The following is a 24,442-nucleotide window of genomic DNA, read 5'->3' as shown; positions in this document are numbered from 1 at the left end:
TGTGCTTGCGAGGCAGGCGGCAGAACCACTGAGCTAAATCCCTGGGCCACAAGTTATTTATTTTGATGATGTTCTATTTGACACATTTTTCTTTGGTCTTTGGTCTCCTGTCTAAGAACTCTAACTCCAGGTCAAGGAGATTTTCTCCTATGTTTCTTCTCAAAGTTTTATAGCTTCATGTTTTACATTTAGATTTATTATCCATTTGGAGTTGACTTTTGTAAAATGTTTAAGGTTAGGTAAAGGCTCATTTATTTTGCATATAAATGACCAATTGTTCTTACACAATTTGTTGAAAAGACTGTCTTGTCACCACTGAATTTCTTTTATGCCTTTATCAAAAATCAAATGACCTTAGTTGTGTGGCCTATTTTTGGACTCTGTTCTATTGATGGATGGATGGATAGATTTCATCAATCAATTTTGATTGTAAACAATGAAACTATTTATTATACCTATATTTCATAAAAATAAGAAACAACAACCACTGAGAAGATGTTTACCTCTTCATAATGCGCTGCTGCCACGTCAAAGTCCTCATTGACTTCTGCTTCAAATGCGAAGAGGCGAAGCTGTTCACTGCTGGTGGCGATGGCTGCAGTCGAGCCTTGAACTTCATCCGGCATAGTCTTGTCAATGTCAAGGTGTTAAGCAAACAAAATGAAGAAATTACTAGGGGAGAGGTTTGGGAGAATAAACCAAATATAAGATCAGTCAAAACATCTAAAATGGTACTGAGGTTTCTTACAGCCTTGGCATTATAGTAAGACAATGAGAGAGAACAAAGAGACAAGTATCAAGGGTAAAACAGAAGCTCAGACATTTGAATAACAAATATCTGAGCTCATGGAAGTGAATAAAAATTGCTTAAGGCAGAAACAACTCTCCTCAACCTTGAAAGTAGCCAGAGTCCCTCCACAAGTCACCTCTGACTCAAACAGCTTTCTTAATGTTCTCCAGTGCACAGGACAAATATTAGCATTTTTTAGATTCCGTGACTTGAAAAAGGTTAAGCTAGCTAGAGTATTTATTTATTTATTTATTTAGGGTTTTTGATACAGAGTCTTGTTATGTAGTTAGGTGGGCTTGAACTCATTCTGTAGCCCAGATCGGCCTCAGACTCACCGAAATCCTCCTATCTCAGACTCCTGAATGCTAGGATTGCAGGTGTGTGCCACCACATTCAGTTTAGAGTCTTTAAACGTGGAGAAAATTGGAAACTAAAGATGAAGCCTTGGAATCTAGATTATACCTTTAGTGAGATATACAGATTGATCCTATAAAGGAGTTTTGTCTTTTTTTTTGGTACCAGAGATCAAACTAGGGACCTTGTGCTTTTGAGGCAGGCAGCAGAACCACTAGGCTAAATCCCCAGCCCACAAAGGAGTTATTTTAGAAATAACCAGAAGAGTAGGAAGAAAATCAGAAAAAAGATATATAATCAGATTGGAAGAGCAGGTCTGGTGTAATTAATAATCTCCTGAGTCAGACGCAATGGCTCAGGAAGACTCCTAATATTCTTTAATTAAAAATAAAAATGGTTGGCTTTCCTTTAAAAGTCGGTGGCCGTGGGTCTGACTGTGGGTCAGAACAGTCTTGAGCCATGAAGCTACTAACGAGAGCTGGGTCCTTCTCGGTGAGCACAGTTGGCGGGTTTGGGGAAGGTTTGGAGAGCAGTTTGTCAGCAAAATGATGCAGCCCGGAAGTACCTGGTGTGGGGTCCCTGGCCTTGGGCTTCGGTTCGCCCTTCAACTGATCCCTGCGAGCGAAGTGGGCTGCAGTCTGGGTTAGAGAGTGGAGGCTCTGCTTGCCTAGTGAGCAAGAGACCTAACTTCGAAAACCCTGAAGAGAGGGGAAGGGCTTGAGAGTGGAGACAAAGTGACTCCCTGAAGAGATATCTGAAGGTCACTCGCGTGCTGGAGAAGGAGACCAGGAGAAAACAGGGTGCGGGAGGACAGCGGAGACCCAGTCCCCCTGCCCTTTATCAGCTGTGGCCTTTGCTCCTTGGTTTATCAGGGAACATCAGTTTCCCCAACGGTTAAGAGGGTTTATGAATAAAAGTGTAAGAAATAAGCTCATGCAAAAATAAAATAAAATAAAATAAAAATGGTTGAATGTGATCAATATGTATGACAAACATGTACTAATAAAAAGTTTTTAAAAATAAAAATGGTAGGCCAGGGATTTAGCTCAGTGGTTTCGCCGCCTGCTGCGCAAGCACAAGGACCCAAGTTCAATCCCCGGTACCAAAAAATAAAATAAAATAAAAATAAAAATGGTATCAAACAGTTGCTAAGAATGGGAGAATAAAGCCAAATTTGCGACAAGCCAGAGAGTGCTCCTGATGAGTGTTTAATGCCTCTGTTCTTTGCTTTTTTAGTTTTGATGATCACAATCCAGAAGTGCCTCTGGCCACATAGTTCTACCCCCAAACCAGAAATACTCTACCTCTATCTAATAACCCACTCCCGTAGCCCATGTCCCAAGCCTTCCACTGTTTTGTCAACTTGATTTCCTTCATTCCTATTGTTTCCCAAATGGATCAGTGTGGACCATGGGATTACCTACCAACCCATACTACTTTCCCATGAGGACACTCAAGTCTCAGGCATCCTTGTGCTGAAAACTCCCAAAGTAAAACAATCCTATAATCTGACTTCATTCTTGAACAGGTGAAGCTAACTGGTCCTCAGAAAAACTGCATTAGATACAGAGATATCTGAGCCCTCAGACTCCACAGCATTCAGTCTCAGCCAAAGATGTTTAATAGCCTCGGTCATCTCTGTCTTTGTGCTTGTTTAGCAGTGTATTCCATAATGCAATGTGGTATCTACATTTTCTTCTCCAAGCTTTTCATTCAACCTTTATCCCCTTTGCTTTCAATAAAGACCTTATGTCACAGAGGTAAAAGAAATCATTAGGCAAAAAATTCTCAACTTTAAAACCCCACACCTAAGTTGTTTATTTCTGCCTCTATGGTATCTCTTTCCTTTCTGTCTCAGACCAAAAGGCATCGAATGCTTCTCTGCTTCACGGCTAATCCTTGCATAGAAGTTCTTGATCTTTTCCGAGTTGTATCCCCTGGGCTTTCCATTGCTTGTCTCCTCTCCTCCCTCAACTTTACACTTCTCCCCACTGTGCCAACTCCTTTCCCCAAATTTGTGGATGTGCTCCAGGCTTTCCAAACCAAAAAGAATATTGCTATAGTTCCTAGCTTCCATTTTTCCACTTTTTTCCCTTCATACAACTTGTTGAATTTATATTCATCTATTTCCTAATCACATATTCACCCCTCAACTCATTGTGATTTGAATCCTCCCCTATTAGCCCAATAAAATTGGTGGGTAAAGATTAAAAATAACATCCTTATTGCCAAACCAGATGAAAACCTCCCAGATTTTGTTTTTCTTGAATTCTTTTGAATTTCTTGACCACTTTTTCTTAAAATTCCTTCCCCTTGACTCCTGTAACACCAGTGTCTTCTGATCTTTTTGCCCTTTTAACAATTCCACTTGTCTCCTTTATCGATTCTTTCACTCATCCATTCCCTTAGATGTTGGTGTTTCCTAGGGTTCTAACATTGGCTCACTCCTTTCTCTCATGTTTTTCTCAGGCAGCCTCACCTATGACCATGGCACACATACACATGGCTCCCCAAATCTCAGATCTCTCTGTTGCTCTTTTTTTTTTTTTTTTTCTTTCTGGTAGTACTGGGGATCGAACTCGTGTCCTTGAGCTTGAGCAGCAGGCAGCGAAACCACTGAGCTAAATCCCCGGCCTTCTCTGTTGCTCTTGAGAAAAACTCCACTTGCGCTAATGTCCAAACCTGAATTCAATATCACTTGCACCCACCAGTTTCACTCACATTGCAGTCCTTGTCCTGGTTAATGTTTACATCGGTAGCCCAGACACTGAACATTAAACTTAGGAATCCTTGGCTCCTCTTCCTCTTTATTATGTAGTATCAGCTGATATCACCAGTTTCATCACCTCTAACAAATGCTCCAAAATCACTATCAGACTGGGCTTTTTTAAAAAATAAAATGTAAACCTGATCATAATATTCCCCAATGTAAAATAGTTCAATTTATTGCTCTCAACTGCTAGTGAGAAAAGTCAAACTTCTTATATGGCACACAGGGCCTCCTTCCCCTCTGCCAAATTCCCTAGTTTCATCTCCTGACTCTCCACCCCGCCCCCAACAACTTCAAATCTGCTCCTGAACTCTGCGCAGTATCTGTATATGCCAGACTCTTCCAAGTTCCTCCACCCCTGCAATGCTCCCTGGGATTCAGTGCTCTGAAACATTCACCTGGAAAAGAACTTCCTCTCGTCTTTGAAGGCTCAGCTTAAGGCACAGTTCCTCTGTGAGTTCTTCCCTAAGAGATCCCAGCATGAAATAGGTCACTTTTTCTTTAGATAACCCAAGGCTGCTCTCCAATGGCCAGGTCACTGTCATGTCCCTATCTCACTCTATTGTAATCATTTGTATTTTACGTCTGTTTCCTGCACTAGACAAGAATTCATTCAGGATAGCAATTCCCAACCCATGCTCAACTCTCAGCTGCTCTCCAAATCAAATCATCGGTGTCATCCATGCTCAAGGCAGGCTGTCCTCTGAGTCCCCCAGGAATGGACACTTCTGCCCTATTTCTGGGCAGCTGATCCAGGTGACAGAAAGGGTGATGGTGGGAGGGAAGAAAAACAACAGTGAAAGGAAGAGCAGAGAACAGAGGCTTTAAGGAGGCACAGCTGGTCAGAGACCACCAGGGGTACAAAAGACTGATTTTTGTCATTGTTTTCAAATAAACCACAACTGAACGCATCCAAAACTGAGTAGATGAAGGCAAGATGCAAGCTGTGCAAATATGGATACCAAGAGACCAGTAGGTAGGCAACAGACTACCAATCATAGAAAAAGCACTTTTGGAGTGCCACTGTCATTTAGGTGTAATATATGAAAACGTAATTTTTTGGACCTTTATTAGTACATGTTTACAGTACATAATGATTACATTCACTGTAGGGGATTGGTAAATGTACATAACACATTTCAATTTCTTTCTTTTTGTCCCCTCCCTCCAACCCCTTTTATTTTTCCAACATCAGATTCATTTATTTATAAGACCTTATAAAGTTAATTATTATATATACAGATGGAAAGCCAGACTAATAGGCTTTAAAAAACATATAAAACATGTAAGGCTGAAACTCATAATTTTTCTGTTTTTTTCCTCCTGAATGAAAAATTCAGAATTGTGAATATTCACAGAATAATGGTTTTTGTTTCACAATTTCCAACACCTACTTTATCTTTTTTGACAATTCCGTTACATTTTTGCAAAGTATAAAATTAATTTTTTTAGCAAATTGAAAGAGCATATCCTTGGTCCTCGCCCAAATTAATGTTCTATCTTAGGCAGTTTCTTACTCACCTTTGTGTTTTCAGTGCCTAGCACAAGCAGACACCTTAATAAATGTTTTATGAGTAAAGGAAAAAAAGAAGCAAAGACAGGAGTAATTCAAGAGAGACCTTGATGCTCTACAGAGAAAAGAAAGAGCTCTCAGTTCACCTACCTGGTTTAGGGCCACATGCATCTGATCGACCAAGAACACATAAAGCTCACTGATAAATGCCTGTAGTTCCTCCTGACTTTCAAATGATGTTGTCTTCAAATATTTCTCTCTCACAATCTTTACCACAGCGTGCTACAAGACACATGCATTACCCTTCTGATGACACAACAGCACCACGCTGATAGCACAGGTCTCTGGAGGACTTTTGGTCCAAGACTTATCAAAACCAGATGGTGATTAGTTTCCCCTCTGGAGACTGCCAGCCTCTCAGTTCTCTGATACTCCCTTGGACAACATGCTCTCTATGGCTTCCTTCCTTGATGTCACCATCAAGGAAAGGAGTAGTGCAGGATTCCCACCTTAGGAAGAGAGTCAGGCAGCTGAAGAAAACCTCAGTGTAGGTTTACGCATTCTGTTTCTCACAGCGCCCTTGTGGGCCAAGGGAGACAACCCCAGACTGAAAGTCCAGAGAAAGGAATTCTGGTCTGATGCTGCCAATATACAACTTCATAAATTACTCTACAGTCTGGTGCCTCTGTCTCCTCATTTGTTAAGTGGACAACAGTAGCTCTAGTACTATTACCTTACTTTAGAAGGTGATTGAAAAGCCAAAGGGAGAAAATAGAAATAGAAGCTTACAGTGCTGTTATTATACTCCTTATCCCCATTTTCCTCCTTATCCACAGCTTTCAGTTATTCATGATCAACTGCAGTCTGAAATTTTACATGGAAAATTTCAGAACTAAATAATAGATATTGTAAGTTGTGTACTAGTCTGAGTAGCATGATGAAATCTTGTGCTGCCTGCTCTTCCTGTCATGGAGGTGAACCATTCCCTGTCCAGCATTTCCAAGCTGTATCTACTATCACCCATTAACCACCTAACAGCCATTTTGTTATCAGGATGATTGTCATCGTATCACAGTTCTTATGTCTAACAGCTTTTATTTCACTTAACAATGGCACCAAAGCACAAGAGTAGTGAGGTAACAATTTGGATATGCCAAAGAGAAGCTATAAAGTATTCTATTTAAATGAAAAAGTGAGTTTATCATAGTTATGTAGATATAGAAAAAAATAGTATACACATAGAGTTTGGTACTCTACTTGCTCTACTGGGGATCTTAGAACATTTACCCCACAACTAAGGAGGGAATAATGTATAATCATAGCATGTTGCTATGACGAGGTGGCAGCTTCTTTCTTTTCCTCCTTAACTAATATTATTGCCAGGTTTTATGCTAAGCATTTTCTATGCATCATATTATTTAATTCTCATGATGATCACATGAGATAATATTAATATTATCCCTCATAGGCCAGGGATTTAGCTCAGTGGTTTTTTGTTTGTTTTTTTTTTGGTACCGGGGATCGAACTTGGGACCTTGCGCTTGCGAGGCAGGCGCTGGAACCACTGAACTAAATCCCCGGCCCTTAGCTCAGTGGTTTTGTCACCTGCTGTGCAAGCACAAGGACCCGAGTTTGATCCCCGGTACCAAAACCAAAAAAATATATATATTATCCCTCATTGTTAGGTCAAGAAATTGAGGCACAAAATTTCCAATGATGAATGTCATTACATTGTATACCTAAAATGTACCAATGATTAGAATGAATAATCAATAATGCAAAATAGGAAAAAAAGGTCCAAAGGGGTAGGGGTAGTGGGAGGGGCAGGGGAAAGGAAAGAAGGGAAAGGAAAAATGATGAGAAATGGAAAAAATGGAAATAAAGTCTTTGTAAATAGGGAAGGGTGGAGGGTGTGAAGGGAGGGCTAGGAATGGGGAAAAAATAAGAACCAAGATGCATTATGTAAAGGTACAATTCCCAATGAGAAATGTAATTGTATTGTATACCTAAAATGTACCAATAAAAGAATTTAAGAAAAAAAGAAATTGAGGCACAGAGAGATAGCTATGTGCCCAGCATCGCAACACTACCTACTGAAAATACCTTCTCTTCTCCATGAGTGTCAGTTATTTTTCACTTTATTATTTCCCACTGTCTCTTTTGTACCTGTTTACTTTAGTACAGGGCACATAGTAAATGTGCACAGACAGGCAGGATAGTACAGCAATTCTACAGCCAGGCTGCCTGAATCTGCCTCCTGTCTTTGACCTTTACTGTCTCTGTGACCTTGAGCAAATTAGTTAACCAACTAATTTTGCATTTCCCCACCTATGAAATGGGAAATGGAGAGTATCTACCTCATAAGGTTGTTATGAATATTAAATTAGTAAAATATGAAGCATTTACAAGTTTGCCTGGCATACAGAAAACATTCAATAATTCTTAGCCATTATTATTATTTAAGAAATTATTATCAAGTAACTATTTCTCAAAGCTTAGTGATTCTGCAGAATAAGGACAAATTTGGATAGAAGACAGAATTAGTTACAGAATCAGTAACAAAGTTTCTTCCTTCTATAGCAACACAAAACCTTATCCAGCCCAAGTGAAAATTAATTTTTTATAAATTCACACTCAGAATGGATACTAAGCCATTCCAAGACTGCAGGAGTGGAGCTTTTACTGATAATCTATCACAGAGAATTTAGCTGAAGATAATCAGAGAAAAAAAATGTGAAGTGGGTATGTAGAGAATATGCTTCCTAAAAACCTAAAATTAAATCCATAAATGTTTTACCTTGAGTTGTTCTTTGAAAGCAAAGTATTTTCCAGAGCAATTAAGCTCATAGTTGAGCCGGCACTTCTGGTCTTCCAGGGTTTCACTGTCTATATCATTCCCCAGTTTGGCCACCTGTTTTCCAAACATTTTGTGGTACTCATCTAGAATTGCTCTAGAAATGTTCTTGATTTGCGTGTGGTAGTCACTCACCGCCTAAAATAACACAGTGTCTCAGAAAGAGGCCTCAAAGAGGTCACGACTATAGACTGAAGTCTAAAACTGAGTTAGATTTTATGTTCAATAGCACTTTTTTTTTTGGTACGAGGCATCGAACTCGAGACCTTGCGCTTGCCAGGCAAGAGGTGGAACCACTGAGCTAAATCCCCGGCCAATAGCACTTTAGATAAAAACTGCCCTTTTCTTCCCAACTCGGAAAACAATCAGTCAAAGATTAAATATTATAGGATATTCATTGTGCACCACTGATCAAAAATAGAACCAGGAGGGCTGGGGATGTAGCTCAGTGGCTCCACCGCCTGCCTCGCAAGCGCAAGGTCCCAAGTTTGATCCCCGGTACCAAAAAAGAAAATGAACCAAGAATAAAAATACGTGAAGCTTCGAACAAGTTTTCACTCCTTCTGGAAGACAAACTGAAAAGTCCGTGCCGTCTTCAAAGGCACGCACCCAACATCATACTGCCTGTAGTTTCAGGATGGCTGGGTACTTGCCTTCTGAGCTCCTCCTGTCCGGCGGGTAAGAGGCGGCCTGGGAGGTATCATTTCTTTGACCCTGTATCAGAACAAATATATCTAAACATATAAAAATATATTATCTGCCGGGCCAGGGATTTAGCTCAGTGGTTTCGCCGCCTGCTGCGCAAGCTCAAGGACCCGAGTTCGATCCCTGGTACCAAAAACAAAAAACAAAAATATATTATCTGCCAATTTATGTTCCTTTATATCCCACCTGTGGAGAATCTGGGTGGAGAAGAACTGAGGTGTGTTTCCCTATTGCCCTTGAGCAATGTGCTGTTGTTCTCTCACATAAAGCCCCAGCACACGACTGGACAGACCCAAAGGAAGCTGCTACTCAGCGGGTATTTCAGTGGATTTTTGGCTATTTGAGCTCTGGCTTTGCCAGCACTTTTTTTTGTTATTTGTTTTTTTGTGTGTTTTTTTTTTGGTACCAGGGATCAAACTCGGGACCTTGCGCTTTCGAGGGAGGCGAAGGAACAACTGAGCTAAATCCTGGCCCAGCACATTTTTTTTAATAAAAAATTGCTATTATACACAAGTGGCTGCTTGGCTAGGGGGTTGGAAGACAATGAGTATTATGATTTTAGAGGCACTCAGTTAAGTAAAGATTCAGAAATCTGCATGGTATAGGCAAGAAAAAGCTTTTCTTTTTTGGTACTGGGGATTGAACTCAGGTCCTTGCACTTGTGCAGCAGGCGGCGAAACCACTGAGCTAAATGCCAGGCCCAAGAAAAAGCTTTTCTTTATAGTCTCCACCTAGGATAAAAAGTGTACTCTTGGTCATAGTTTGCAGGAGTACAATAATTACAAACATGCTATCAGATTTTAAGGTAAGAACACATTTTGTTACTATCAAATTACTGATGCCAGAACTTCTATCTTCCATTTTCAGGAGATCTAACAAGAAACTGCAAGGGATAAGTTACTATTGTTCTGGCTGATACTTTCAGATTCTGCTAGAGGACATTGTACTGCCTTCAACCCCACAGTCACACTCACAAATTCAATTTTTTTATAGAACTTCTATACCTCTGTTCATAGGAATTTTAATCTGATTTATTTTGATAGGTGATATGTGTACATGATACAAGATTTTAAAGTATAAAAAGGAAATTATCTCCTTTAAACTTTGTTTTCTAGCCTCCAAATTTTTTCTCCAAACACAATTTATTTATTCACTAAAAAATATCTACAAAGTGCCTAAAATATATACTGAGTGCCTCTTGTCCATCATATGGGTTTCTAGGTCTAAGTAGAGAACATTAAACAAAATGAACAAAAACTCTCCCTGCATGTAGCTTATCTTCTAGAAGGGAAGGAAAGACAATTAGCAAGGTAAATAATTAAGACAACTATGTTAGTAATATGTGCCACAGAGAAATATAGTGCAGCAAGGCCAATGGGCCACATTGAGGTTTAGAGGCCATAGAATGGGAGAGCATATTTCACAAGGGAAGGCCTCACTGCAGTGATATTTGAGTACAGACAGAGAAGTGAAGAAGATATCCAGGATAAGAACGCATCAGGTGTCCCAGTGTGGTGGTACATGCCTGTAGTCCCAGCACTTGAGAGGCTGAGGCAGGAAGATCACTGGGAGTTCAAGGCCAGCCTGGGCTAATACTGAGTTCAAAGCCAGCCTGAACTACATAGCAGAGAAGCATTAAGGTTTTCCTGTGAGAATGTGCCTGATGGGTCAGGTGTGGTTGGTGCACACCTATAATCCTAGCTGTCCTAGCTCCCAGGAGGCTGAGGCAGGAGGACTGCTGCGAGTTCAAGTCCAGCCTGAACTGCATAGCAAAACCCTGGCTCAAAAAACAAAAGGAAATGTGTCTGATGTGTGTGAGGAATAGCCTTTAGGGTAAACTGCAAAGCCAAACTATGGCAATAAACTTTTTTTTTTTGGTATGGGGATCAAACTTGGAACCTTGCACTTTCAAGGCGGAACCACTGAGCTAAATCCCTGGCCATATGGCAATCAACTATTGAAGAAGGGGTTAAAAGACCCATGAATTGCTATTTAAACAACTATTACTAAATTGCTCTCCCATGGAGTTGTGCCACTTTATACTCACCCAGTTTGCAGCCGAGAGGCTATTTTCAAACATTCTCATCAACAACAGAATGAGTTATTAAACTTTTATGATCTAAAACAGTGTAACAACTAGGCACGTCACGATACTTTCAATTTGCATTTCTTTTATTATAAAAATAATTGAGTCAAGGGCCGGGGATTTAGCTCAGTGGTTTTGCTGCCTGCTGTGCAAGTTCAAGGACCCAAGTTTGATCCCAGGTACCAAAAAAAAAAAAAAAAAAATTGAGTCAAGACAAAACTGAGAATAGAAAAACAAAATTAAAAAATCAACAAAATTTATATTTTTGATCATTTAAAAGGCCAACAAAAGAGCCGGGGATTTAGCTCAGTGGTGCCACGTCTGCCTCGCAAGCACAAGGTCCTGAGTTCAATCCCCAATAGCAAAAAAAAAAGAAGATTGCCAGGGATTTAGCTCAGTGGTTTCGATGCCTGCTGCGCAAGCACAAGGACCCGAGTTCAATCCCCAGTACCAAAAAAAAAAAAAAGATTAAGATAAAGGAGAGGAGACTCAAATTACTAAAATCAGAAATGAAAGTGAAATTTTTACTGAGAGAAAAGGGAGAAAAGAATACTTTGAATCACTGTAGGTCAACAAATTGGTTAACTTCGATGTAATACACAATTTTCTAGTTACATAAGTAAAGCAGGATGGTACAATATAAAAAACAGTTTTTAAGAATTACACATACAGCAGGACGTGGTGGTGTATGTGTGTAGTCCCAGCACTCGAGAGGCTGAGGCAGGAGGATCACTGTGAGTTCAAAGCCAGCCTGGGCTACATAGTGAGTTTAAGGCCAGTCTGAACTACACAGTGAGACCCTGTCTCAAAAAAAAAAAAGAATTACACATACAGACTGCTAGGGATTTAGCTCAGTGGCACTGTACCTGCCTCACAAGGATAAGGTCATGAGTTCCATTCCCCTGTACCAGAAAAAAAAAAAAAAGAATTACACGTTCGGGGCTCAGTGGTAGAGCACTTGTGTGCACAACACCCTGGGTTCAATCCCAGCACACATGAAGAAAAAGAAGAGCAGGAGGAGGAAGAGGAGGAGGAGGAGGAGGAGGCGGAGGCAGAAGAAGATAAATGTATCTGTGACTTCTGTGTGTGTACGTCTGTGTATGAGAGACAGAGAGCAGGGACAGAGAGAGACTGAGAATGTGTGTATAGATAACATAGGGGCTTTAAAATAACTTCAGAAGGATAGACACTAAAGTGTTAAATGAGGTTACACTAGATGAGTAGAAATCTGGGTGTTTTTATACTTTCTTGTTCATCTCTATTTTCTAAAATTTTTTATAATGAGCATATGATGCTTCTGCAATAAGGAAACCACAATAAGAATTTCTATCCCATCTGGAGAAAACAACAACAACAACAGAAAACTGTTGCTTAGCCTGGGGAAATCACATTTGTGGGAACACACCAATTTCCTCATTTTTACCTGAACTGTTTGTGTGAGAACCATTACTCCATACCTTCTGGCTAGCTCCTCTGGCAATCGTCTTGGAACCAAGGCTTTGTCCAGCTGAACCTCCAACACAATGTATGTCCCCGCTTCTAAATATTGCTGTAAAGACATTTTTCTTATTTATTTCAAGAAAAAAATATTTGTGAAAAAATCTAATAACATAAGATAATGTACAGAGAAAATAAATATACAACTACATATCTAGAACGATCTCAACTATCATTTTTTTACATAGAAAAGTAACTGGAAAGACATATGGCAACAATGGTTATATTTTAGAAGAAAAGGTTTTCACTTTTATTCTTGAAAATTTCTACCTCAGTTGATGTTATGTTAAACGTGTTCATAATTCTTTCCTTTGCACTGGTTTTTTGTTCTTTGTGACAGGCTGTTGCTATGTAGTTCAGGTTGGCCTTGAACTCACTATGTAGCCCAGGCTGACCTCAAACTCATGATTCTCCTGCCTCAGCCGCCTGAGTGCAGAATTATAGGCACGCACCACCATGCACAGCTATCCTTGGAACTGTTTTAACTGAATACCATTCTTTCTTCCACAAACTCTGTTTCATGGGTGCTACAGAAATATTCACAACCTTCTTATATTCCCCCTCAGCCTCCCCACTACCATCTACCAACTCTGACTACTGAAAAAGATTTTTGCCACAATCCCAAATATGCCATATGCAAATTTCTCACTTCTCTTGTACCAGCTCTGTTGACTTCTCTCTTAATGGCACCATCACAGTTACAGAAAGTGAGGCTTGAAACCAACCCCAAATTGTCCCAGTTGCCTCTGCTAGTTTCTGACTGTTATTACCACCCCTGCCCTGAATCAAACTGTCCTCAACACTCATCTGCGCTACAAGACAAGCATGTGAAGCCCAAAGCAACTTCAATCTCTTTCACACCCTTGCAAAAATTCTGTCTGCAACATACAAGGTCTTATTTTTATGTGACTTAAAAACTTCCAGTGTGAGGCTCCCAGATGAGGCCGGAGTCCCTCACTGTCTGTGGAATAAAGATCAAACTTTTTAGCAAGCCTGCCTCATTTTTCAATAACATGACTGCCTCGCTCTTCCTTCACACCTCTTTCTACAACTTCTCCTTTCTTTTCATTCCGACATATCAAACACTGAATTGATGGAAGCACCTTAAATTCTGCTTTTGTAAATTTCCTGTGCTTTGAATCATGCTGTTTGCTGGCCTGGAAATGCCTCTCCCTTCATTTTCGAATGAATGCTCTTTATCATTCACTACTTAGTTCAGTGGTTACTTCTTCCATGAAGCCTTCTCTGAAATGGCTCCATCCTGACCTATATTTCTCTCTGTGTCCTGAGCCCCCATAGAATTCACATTTGTACCTCTACTCCAACACTCGGTGCAGTTATATATCGTGGTTAGTTATGTACTGTCTGTTTCTGCTACCAGATAGCTGAGTGTCTTGAGACAAATGAATAGATGCTGGAGCTGATGTGTCTTTACATCCCGCATACTAGAATTAACCCAAGACATAAAATTTTAATGCTGAAAGAACCATAAAGATAATCAGGATTTAGCTCAGTGGTTCCAGCGCCTGCCTTGAGAGCACAAGGTCCCAAGTTCGGTCCCTGGTACCAAAACCAGATAGTCAGGTACCAACTCACTTTATAGAATCTCAATAAAACAAAATGTCCCCAAGATCCTGGGCAAACATGGGACAGTAATGCAGATACTCTGCCCTGAGCATCTTCTAAGCTAGCTGTCTTGCTCAGAAAAGATCTGATGAACTTAAACTTAATTTTCCAAACCTCTGTGCATAGTTACCTGTCCTTCCAGATTGTGACTTAGAGGGGGTTCGCCTTCCACAGGAGTATCTGAGCTCTGAGACTTTACACTAGACACTTGCTGCAAGAAAGTTGACACACCTCAAAAACTGAATTCATAAACAGTCCTAAAATGGCCACGACAATGATCATCATTACTTCAAAAAATAGACTACAGGGACAGCATCCACCAAGCGAGAAATCAGCACAAACCTCTGGGTGTAAGGGGATCACTTCTCCACGACCTACCATATCTCCAGGCTTAAGTTTCCCATCTATGTCCTTCTCCTTGACTGATCTGTCTTCTTTCAGAGTCTTAGAAACAACTGATTTGAGCACTGGAGAATTAACTGCTCCTGTTTTATTATTCTGAATCAAATGATGGCCAGCATCCCGGAACAAGCTGAATAAACATTTAGTCTGGAAAGAAACAAACAAACAAAAAAATGCAATGCATCACAGGCAAATGAGACAAAGTTGAAAGCATAGTTTGATCTTCCACATAATTTCTACACTGCAGAATCATAGAAAGGACCTGAAAAACTCCACTGCATTCCCTTCTTCTACAACATGCAAAAACACCAGAAAGTTAGCTGCCTACCCTACATGAAGTCTTAAGAGGAAACTGTACAACCCAACTTGATTCAGGAGTCTCATAACCCTTGTCATCAGAAAACAGTTAATCTAGCAGGGTGTGGTGGAGCACACCTGCAATTCCAGCATTCTGGGAGGCTGAGGCAGGAGGATGCAAGTTCAACCACAGCCTGGGCAATTTAGTGAGATCCTGTCTCAAAATAAAAAATTAAAAAAGGCTAGGTATTGTAGCCCAGTGTGAAGGCCTGGGTTCAATCCCCAGTACCATAAAAAAGAAAATCCTTCACCTTTGACACATAACTTCAAATTAACTTTAAGTGATAGAACTTATTGCTATACAAGAAATAGTACCAACCTAATGACTACTTGCCTATCAATTATAGTTGGAAAAACAGCCCAAGGTTAAATTTCAAAGCAAAACCTTTTCATGGGGCACACTCTAGTTAAGTGACTGGAAAGGAGTCTTATAACTATGTTTTACTTAAACCACATGAGTGATTCGCAAAATAATTTAGGCTAAGTGAAAAAAATCCAGGCACTCTCTCCATGAGTGTGTGCTACCAGTCCCAGCTTCAGGATCCTGACTGTGATAATTTCACAGATGTACATATATATGGCAAAGCTTTAAAACTGTACATGTTAAATATATACAGTTTGTTATTTGTTAACGATGCATCAATAACACTGTTAAAAAGACAATGTGACAAAAGAAAAATTGTAAGTACTAAAAATCACTCACAATCTTATCACATCTATCATAATTACTGTATTTCATAGATGGAAATTTCTTAAAAATTTTTTTCATAGATGCAAAATTTTAAAACTTTCTCAACTTTGGGATAAGCTGTACAATGAGACTATTTTGTATAAGTGATACTGTGCAATGTGCTGTCTTCTTTCACTTAGCATGTTTTTTGTTTTGTTTTTGTTTTTGTTTGGTACCGGGGATTGAACTTGGGACCTTGTGCTTGCCAGGCAGGCACTGGAACCACTGAGCTAAATCCCCAGCCCACTCAATATGTTTTTTGAGGTTCATCTGTGTTATAACATGTATCATTAGTTCATGCCTTTTTTTTACAAAAGCAGAACTGTTGTTCATACAATTTACTCATTCAAAATGTACAATGATTTGGGGATATTATATTAGTAATTGTTTCCTTTTTCATTATTAAATAGTATTCTTCTGTATAGAGATACCATATTTTGTTTGTCCATTCACTGGCAGCAGACCTTTGTTTTTTTGGTACCCGGGATCGAACTTGGGTCATTGCGCTTGCAAGGCAGGCACCAGAACCACTGAGCTAAATCCCTAGCCCTGGCAGCAAACCTTTTAGATATAAATGTCTCTAGTTTCTTGTTCTTTATGGCTGAATAGTACTCCATTTTATAGAAAAACCACATCTTTATCCAGTCTCCAGTTGATGGGCACTTGGGCTGTTTCCAAGTTTTAGCTATTACAAGCTGTGCCACTATAAATATGGGTGTGCATATATCACTGTGGTATAATTCTTTTAATTCTTTTGGAAAGATATCCAATAGAGGGATAGCTGGGTCAAATGGGACCTCTAGCCCTAGTTCTCTGAGGTATCTCTATACTGATTTCCACAGTGGTAGCACCAGTCTGCACTCCCACCAACAATGGAGAAGGGCTCCTTTCTCCCCACAGCCCCGCCAGCATTTGTGTTTGGTTGATTTCTTGATAGTAGCCATTCTTTCTGGGGTGAGTTGGAATCTCAGTGTTGCTTTCATCTGCATCTCTCGAATGACCAGTGATGTTGAACATTTCTTCATATACTTATTTGCTGCTTTTACTTCTTTGAGAAATGTCTGTTCATTTCGGATGCCCTTTTTTTTTTTTTTTTGGTACCAGGGATCCAACTTGGGTCCTTGCACTTGCGCAGCAGGTGGTGAAACCACCGAGCTAAATCCCCGGCCCCTCGGTTGCCCATTTTTGAATTGGGTCTTTGAATTTGGGGGATCTGATATTTTTCAATTCTTTATATATTCTCGATAGTAGACCTTTGTCTGAGGACTCTGTTAATATAGTGTGTTACATTTATTGATTTACGAATGTTGAACCATCCTTGCATCCCTGGGATAAATCCAACTTGGTCAGGGTATATGATCTTCTTTCTTGATGACCCTCTGTATTCTGTTTGCCAGTATCTTGGTGAGGATTTTTGCATCAATATTCATTAGGGAGATTGGCCTGTAGTTCTCTTTTTTTGTTGGGTCTTTCCCTGGTTTTGGAATCAAAGTAATACTTGCTTCCAGGAATGAATTTGGAAGCCTTGCTTCCCTTTCCATTTCCTTGATGAGTTTAAAGAGTAATAGCAATAGTTCTTCTTTAAATGTCTTATAGAATTCAGCAGTGAAGCCATCAGGACCTGGGCTTTTCTTTGTTGGTAAATTTCTTATGACATTTTCAATTTCACTCATTGTAATTGGGGTGTTTAGAATTTCTATATCTTCTTCATTTAACTTTGGTAATTCATATGTATCTAGGAATCTGTCCATTTCTTCTGTTTTCCATTTTATTAGAGTACAGGTTCTCAAAGTAGGTATTGATGATGCTTTGGATTTCTGCTGGGTCTGTTGTGACTTCACCTTTTTCATTCTTGACTGCATGGATTTGAGCCTTTTCTTTCCTTTTTTTGATAAGTCTGGCTAAGGGTTTATTGATTTTATTTATTCTTTCGAAAAACCAACTCTTTTATTCATTAATTTTTTGGATCGTTCTCTTAGTCTTGATTGCATTGATTTCTGCTCTGATCTATATAATTTCCTCTCTTATACAAGCTTTGGGTTTGTTATGCTCTTCTTTTTCTAGGAGCTTGAGGTTCTGCATTATGTTATTTATTTGAGTTCTGTTTTCCTAATATAGGCATTGACTGCTATCAATTTCCCACTTAGAAGTGCTTTCATTGTGTCCCATAGACTCCTGTATGTTATACTGGCATTATCATTTACTTGTAGAAACTGTCTAATTTCTTCTTTAATTTCCTCTGTCACCCATTGGTTGTTCAGGAGGGTGTTATTCAATTTCCATGTGTTTGTGGGAGTTTTGTGGTTTCTTACGTCATTGATCTCCAATTTTGTTGCACTATGGTCTGATAATATACAAGGGGTAACTTTAATTCTTTTACATTTACTTAGACATGTCCTATGAGCTAGCATGTGGTCTATTTTGGAGAATGACCCATGTGCAGCCGAAAAGAATGTGTATTCTGATTTTGTGAAGTGGAACGCTCTGTAGACATCTATTAAGTCCATTTGTTCAATAGCTTGGTTCGGTTCTAGAATTTCATTAATTTTTTGTCTAGATAATCTGTCTATTTGTGATAGTGGAGTATTGAGGTCCCCACTACAATTGTATTAGTGCTTATTTGTTTTTTTATGTCCATTAATATTTGTTTTATGTAATTGGGGGCATTTGTATTTGGTGCCTATATATTTAGGATTACCATCTCTTCCTCTTGGACTGTTCCCTTCACAAAGATGTAGTGACCATCTTTGTCTCTCTTAATTAGTTTTGATTTGAAATCTACTTTGTCTGCAAATAAGATTGCTATCCCTGCTTTTTTCTGGGTTCCTGTGGCATGGAGAACTGTTTTCCATCCTTTTACTTTCAGTCTATGAATTTCTTTTTGAGTTAGGTGTGTTTCTTGTATACAGCATATTGTTGGATTTTGGTTCTTTTTTTTTGGTACTGGGGATCGAACTCGGATCCTTCCTCTTGCAAGGCAGGCGGTGGAACCACTGAGCTAAATCCCCGGCCCCACAGGATTTTGGTTCTTAATCCATTCTGTCAGTCTATTTCTTTTGGTTCGTGAATTGAGACCATTAACATTGATAGTTATAATTGATAGATATTGACTCATCCTTGTCATGATGTTTTACTGTCGTTGGCTCTTTTATTTCTTATTTTTTCCCCCTTTCCCTTTAGTTTCTTACCTTGCCTAGTGGCTTCCCTCTGTTGGGCCTCATGGAGTTGTGATCTTCATTGTCTTTTTCTAGGACATTGCTTAGGATTGTTTGGAGTGCTGGTTTGGTGTTCATGAAATTTCTCAGGTGTTCTTTGTCGTGAAAATATCTAATTTCCTCATCGATTTTGAAAGATAATTTTGCATGATGCAGCAGTCTAGGTTGGAAGTTATTTTCTTTTAGGGCTTGAAATATTTGACTCCAGGGCCGGGGATTTAGCTCAGTGGTTCTGCCACCTGCCTCACAAGCACAAGGACCTGAGTTCAATCCCCAGTACCAAAAAAAAAAGAAAGAAAGAAATACTTGACTCCAGGCTCTCCTTGATTTGAACGTTTGTGTTGAAAAATCTGCCATGATTCGATGGGCTTTCCTTTATAGGTGATTTGTTTCTTTTCTCTAACTGCCTGTAGGGTTTTCTTCTTCTGTTGGGTTTCTGGGATCTTGATTATCATGTGTCTAGGTATAGGTTTCTTTTGATCATGGCTAGTGACAATTTTTAAAATATGCTAATGTCCATTATGGCAAAGATGTAGTAAAACAACTTTCATTCACCACTACCAAAGTGTAAATTGGTATAAACTGCACTCTTTTTTTTTTTTTGGTACTGGGGATCGAACTTGGGACCGTGGTTGTGAGGTAGGCACTGGAACCACTGAGCTAAATCCCCAGCTAAACTGCACTCTTAAATGCTTGTGAAATCATTACCACAATCAAATACCCAACTTATTCATCATCCTTAATATTTTCCTCTCTTTTAATGTAATCCATCCCTCCCTATATCCCTGACTACAACCAACTCTTTTTTTTTTGGTGAGACAGGGTCTCTCTATGTAGTCCAGGCTGGCCTCAAACTCACAGTGATCTTCCTGCCTCAGCCTCCCAAGTGCTGGGATTACAGGGGTACACCACCACACCTGGCTCCAAGAAACTTAATCTGCTTTTTGTCAATCTAAATTACTTCCTTAAATCACATATAAATGGAACCTTATAGTAGTATATACTCTTTTTTGTCTGGTTGCACGGTACATTTGAGATTCATCCACACTGCTGTATATATCATTATTCCAGTCCTTCTTACTGTCAAATAGCATTCCACTGTGAGATCAACGGCACAGCTGGTTTTTCCATGTTGCTTTTCACATGACACTGGAGATTTGAGATTTGCATTTTCTTCAGGTTTGTAAGGTCCATGACTACAAGGGTCTAACATCCTAGTATACAAGTGGTCTAAAAATCACTTGCAAAGACATGTATGTTGAAGATGTAAATAAAGATACATAGCGATGGATTTAGCTCAGTGGTTCCAGTGCCTGCCTCGCAAGGTCCGGAGTTCAATCCCCGGTACCAAAAAAAAAAAAAAAGAAAAAAGACACGTAGAATAAATTAAGATGATATCTATTTTTACAATTTTTCTTACCTTTTCATAGACAGTACTGTCTAGGTAAGGGTAAATGTGAAAGGCACCGCGAATCCTCCTCACACCTGGGTACAGCAGTGGGACCATATTAACGTAAGCCACACCGTGAAACGAAAGCTGACTTTCATCTTCATTCTAAAGGGATCAAATCGAAGAGTTTTGGTGCTGAAAAGTGAAGCCGCAGATGGGATGGACCCCTGACTCAGCAGTCCAAAGGCTCGGTTTTAGGAACCAACTCTGCTACTTTGCTAATTATGTCCCTTCGGACCAGTTACATAGACATTTTAGGCCTCAATTTCTTTTATCTTCAAAATGGCAATAGCCAAATCAGCATGAGCTGGTCACCACAGACGGAAGACCAATATGAGGCTGCATCTTCCTTTGATAACAGAATTAGAAGCAGAGTAACAGTTGGTTTGATCTAGCACTTCAACATATGTATTTAATATAAATGTCCTTCTTTTCTTCCTTCCTTCTTTCTTTCTTTCTCTTTTTTCCTTGATTTTTTTTTTTTTTTTAGGACAGGGTCTTAAAATAACAGGCTGATGTCAAATAGCTCAAGCATCTTTCTACCTCAGCCTCCTGAATGCTGGGATTACAGCCGTGTACCACCTCACCTGGTTTTATATTTTTAAATTCATATTTTTACCTTATCAAACTTGCCAGCTTTCCCTTTAGGAACATTAATCAGAGGAACTCTTGTGATCTCTACAGGCCAAAGCCGGCAATCAGCAATTCTTTTCTGAAAGCTACGAATCAAAATATCAGCCCATTACCATTATATTCAAAAATGCGGTCAATAGAATTTAAAGAAAAACATTCTTTTCTTTTAGAAAGTAATACAGCACACATATAGAAAAATGTTTATCAATTTGACAATTTTTAAACCTTCCCAAATATATAAAATTACCCTCATTTAGTTGGAGTGACAATGTGTCCAATTAAAACAACATATCTACCCTTTTCTGCATCTGGAAACAGCCAATGACATGTAAAGTGAGCATGTCAGGTTCTATAAGAGAAGCTAAGACAGCTAGCTTCGTTCTTTTTTTATCCATAACCATTCCCTTCTTCCAACTTTTTGCCAGGAATGTGAATATGCAGGCTGGAACTCTAGCAGCCATCCTGGGCCATGAGATAAACTTGTAGACAGAAGGCACATATTAAAGAAGGTAGAGGACAAAATAAGCCTGGATACTTGATGACATTGTGGGTTTTTTTGTTTTGTTTTGTTTTTGGTACCAGGGATCAAACTCAGGTCCTTCCGCTTTCGAGGCAGGCGGTGGATCCACCGAGCTAAATCCCAGGACCCTTGATGACATTGTGAAGCCACTAAACATACCAGTTCTGGACTTCTACATGAAAGAGAAGTAAATGCTCACCCTAGTTGTCACTAGGCACTTCTCTAACTGATACAGATGAGGTGAGAAACAAAGAAATTACATTAATGCAAATATATAAATAAAATTATTAAAAGTTTCTTCCTACCAATGGTCTTTGCTGGTTACACAGATTCCCTTCCTCTTCCTACCTGGAAACCGCATGAGAATCAAGGTAGCAACGACTTTCCAAGTCCCATATGATCCTTTTCTTTATGCACTCTGCTTGGCTCCTGAATTCTCTGTCCTGTAAAAGAATAAGACAGATTCTGTTCTCTGTGTGTGCCCTCATTTCATACTGCTTCATCCTTTTTTGGATTTGGTCATAATATTTATTACTACTACTATGACTACTATTCCAACTTCTAGCACCACCTTAAAATTTGGGGCACTTTAGTAACAGAGTATGTAAGATAAATTACTTACATAATCTTTACATCAATCCAGTAGTAAAAGTCATATATTAATTTATATAATATCAATATGTGATTCTCAAATAGAGATACATACCAAAATAATGTGGGAGCTGGGCATGGTGGTGCATACCTGTAATCCCAGCACTCAGAAGGCCGAGGCAGGAGGATCACAGTGAGGTCAAGGCCAGCCTTAGCTACATAGTGATCTCAAGGCCAGCTTGACTAGAAAGCAAGACTCTATTACTAATTCAAAAAACAGGGCCAGGAATTTAGCTCAGTGGTTCCACTGCCTGCCTCACAAGCTCAAGGTCCTGAGTTTGATCCCCAGTACCAAAAATAAATAAAAAGTAAATGTGATGCAAATTATTTTGTTTGCTGAACTTGAGACATATTTTCATCAGAAGTAGATAAACATTTTCTTTTGACAAGTGACAAGACATACATAAGTTACAATGATTCCCAAATTGCACATACTTCCAACATCACCTCACCTCGGGGTGATTGAGCTCTCCTTCCTCCTCCTCATAGGGGCCTCCCACAATGAAGGCATCCAGAATGTTATTGGCCCCTGGAGCAAGAATGTTGGCAATAGGCCATTTTTTGGGCCGGGGAACAGGTTCTCTTTCCCCTCCAAGCTTCAGGGTCCCATTCTTGAATAAAATGGGATAGTCCTTCTACAAAGAAAATACCACATAGAAGAAAAAATTGTAAAGGACTCTGAATTGGACAAAAAAGATAATTTAAATGTCTTTTCATTGGACTGCTGGGTATTATCAAAGACACCCTTCCATGACTATGATTCCATGCAGCAGTCGGTGCCCTTCGTTGGCTTTGTTAATTTACAACACTGTAATTTATAGATAATTGATAATAATGCAAATTATCCTTGTCCATAATTATGCAAATATATTCTGTCCAGTGACAATGTAATTGGTTATAGCAAATTTACTACAGTATTCCTGGTGCCTATTTATTGGTTACTTCTTCAGATTCTTCTTTGACCTGTTTTTACAGATTCTCTCAGCAAGTAAATAAAATTTTTCAAATTCTATCTTTTTGTGTTTCTATAAGAGCCATTATTATACTTGTTTTAAAATTGTGCTTTAAAGAACAAGCTAGCCACACATGGTGGCACACACCTATAATCTCAGCACTCCAGAGGCTGAGGCAGGAGGAACACTGTGAATTCAAGGCCAGCCTGAACTACATAGCAAGACCCTGTCTCAAAAAAAAAATGTGGTGAGGTTGAAAATGTACCTCAAAGCAAAGGCCCCAGGTTCAATTCTCAGCTTAAAAAAAAAAAAAGAGAGAGCTGAAACAAAGGAGCCTCAGAAGAAAGCACACACAGGAGAAATCTTCATGGCACTGGATCTAACAATGATTTCTAGGATGCAACATCAAAAGAACAGGCAATAGGACCGCGGATTTAGCTCAGTGGTTCTGCTGCCTGCCTTGGAAGTGCAAGGTCCTGAGTTTGATCCCTGGTACCAAAAAAAAAAAGTACAGACAAAAAAAGTAAAAAGATAAATTTAACTTCATGAGAATTTTAACTTTTGTGTATCAAAGGACACTATCAATAGAGTAAAAAGGCAACTCACAAAATGGGAGAAAATACAATATGTGCAAGTCGTATATCTGATAATGGATTAATAATAAGAATATACGGAGAACTAAAACTTCACAAAAATTCAAGCAATCCAATTTTATTTATTTATTTTCTTTTTAATTTTTTTTTTTGGTACCGAGGACCGAACTCGGGACTTTGCACTTTCGAGGCAGGCAGCGGAACCACTGAGCTAAATCCCCAGCCCTAAGTGATCCAATATTAAAATGGGTAAAAGACTTAGATATTTCTCCAAAGAAAATATATAAATGGGCAATAAGCACATGAAAAGATGCTCAAATACCATCAGCCATTAATTGGCACAATATATGGCTAGTATGTAAATTATAAATACTAAAATATGTACAGTATGTATAATATAAACTTTATTTTTTAAGCCTCAAATAGATCTCAGTCACTAGCTGAATGATGCTTTAAATGAAATCTTAGCAAGTAAGGAAGAGATGACTACAAGTTGCAGACATTTTTGAATCTATGTAAATATTTGGCAGTAGGGTTTTACCTCTCCGTGTGCTGGAACTTGTAGACCCACCATGTAGTTCTGTGGAGGCCCTAGTGGATTGAAGGACTCAGGTACAGAGTAGGCAGCTTCCAAGGTGACCTTCAATAGATTGCTCCCAGCAGCCTGGGCTGTGGTCAGTAAGGGCTCTGCCACAAACACTTTAACTTCAAGACTGCACTGCTGTAAAAGATGAAAATTAGGT

The 24,442-nt window shown here is 39.3% G+C and overlaps 1 protein-coding gene across 4 annotated transcripts in view; it reads right to left on the bottom strand.

The window, feature by feature from the left end:
• Cfap70 (cilia and flagella associated protein 70) overlaps positions 1–24,442 on the bottom strand; it is a 53,607-nt gene that overhangs the window by 17,173 nt on the left and 11,992 nt on the right. For 2 of the 4 annotated variants that reach the window (XM_021259607.2, XM_087185404.1), the window contains 12 exons: positions 24,241–24,420; positions 22,606–22,788; positions 21,851–21,945; positions 20,969–21,068; positions 20,320–20,454; positions 14,574–14,744; positions 14,326–14,406; positions 12,530–12,621; positions 8,935–8,995; positions 8,225–8,419; positions 5,578–5,709; positions 504–629 (listed from right to left, as the gene is read on the bottom strand). In XM_021259607.2, the coding sequence (XP_021115266.2) occupies positions 504–629; positions 5,578–5,709; positions 8,225–8,419; positions 8,935–8,995; positions 12,530–12,621; positions 14,326–14,406; positions 14,574–14,744; positions 20,320–20,454; positions 20,969–21,068; positions 21,851–21,945; positions 22,606–22,788; positions 24,241–24,420 (1,551 nt within the window). The remainder of the gene's footprint in view (positions 1–503; positions 630–5,577; positions 5,710–8,224; positions 8,420–8,934; positions 8,996–12,529; positions 12,622–14,325; positions 14,407–14,573; positions 14,745–20,319; positions 20,455–20,968; positions 21,069–21,850; positions 21,946–22,605; positions 22,789–24,240; positions 24,421–24,442) is intronic. The other 2 variants (XM_004846274.3, XM_013072988.3) reach the window with 2 other exon arrangements.

This window comes from Heterocephalus glaber, unplaced genomic scaffold, assembly GCF_053883595.1.
Source record: "Heterocephalus glaber isolate CG9 unplaced genomic scaffold, H.glaber_assembly_v1.0 deba00001497, whole genome shotgun sequence".
Taxonomy (NCBI): domain Eukaryota; kingdom Metazoa; phylum Chordata; class Mammalia; order Rodentia; family Bathyergidae; genus Heterocephalus; species Heterocephalus glaber.
Note: the sequence above shows the minus strand (reverse complement) of the source record. Positions and strands in the feature narration are given on the sequence as shown.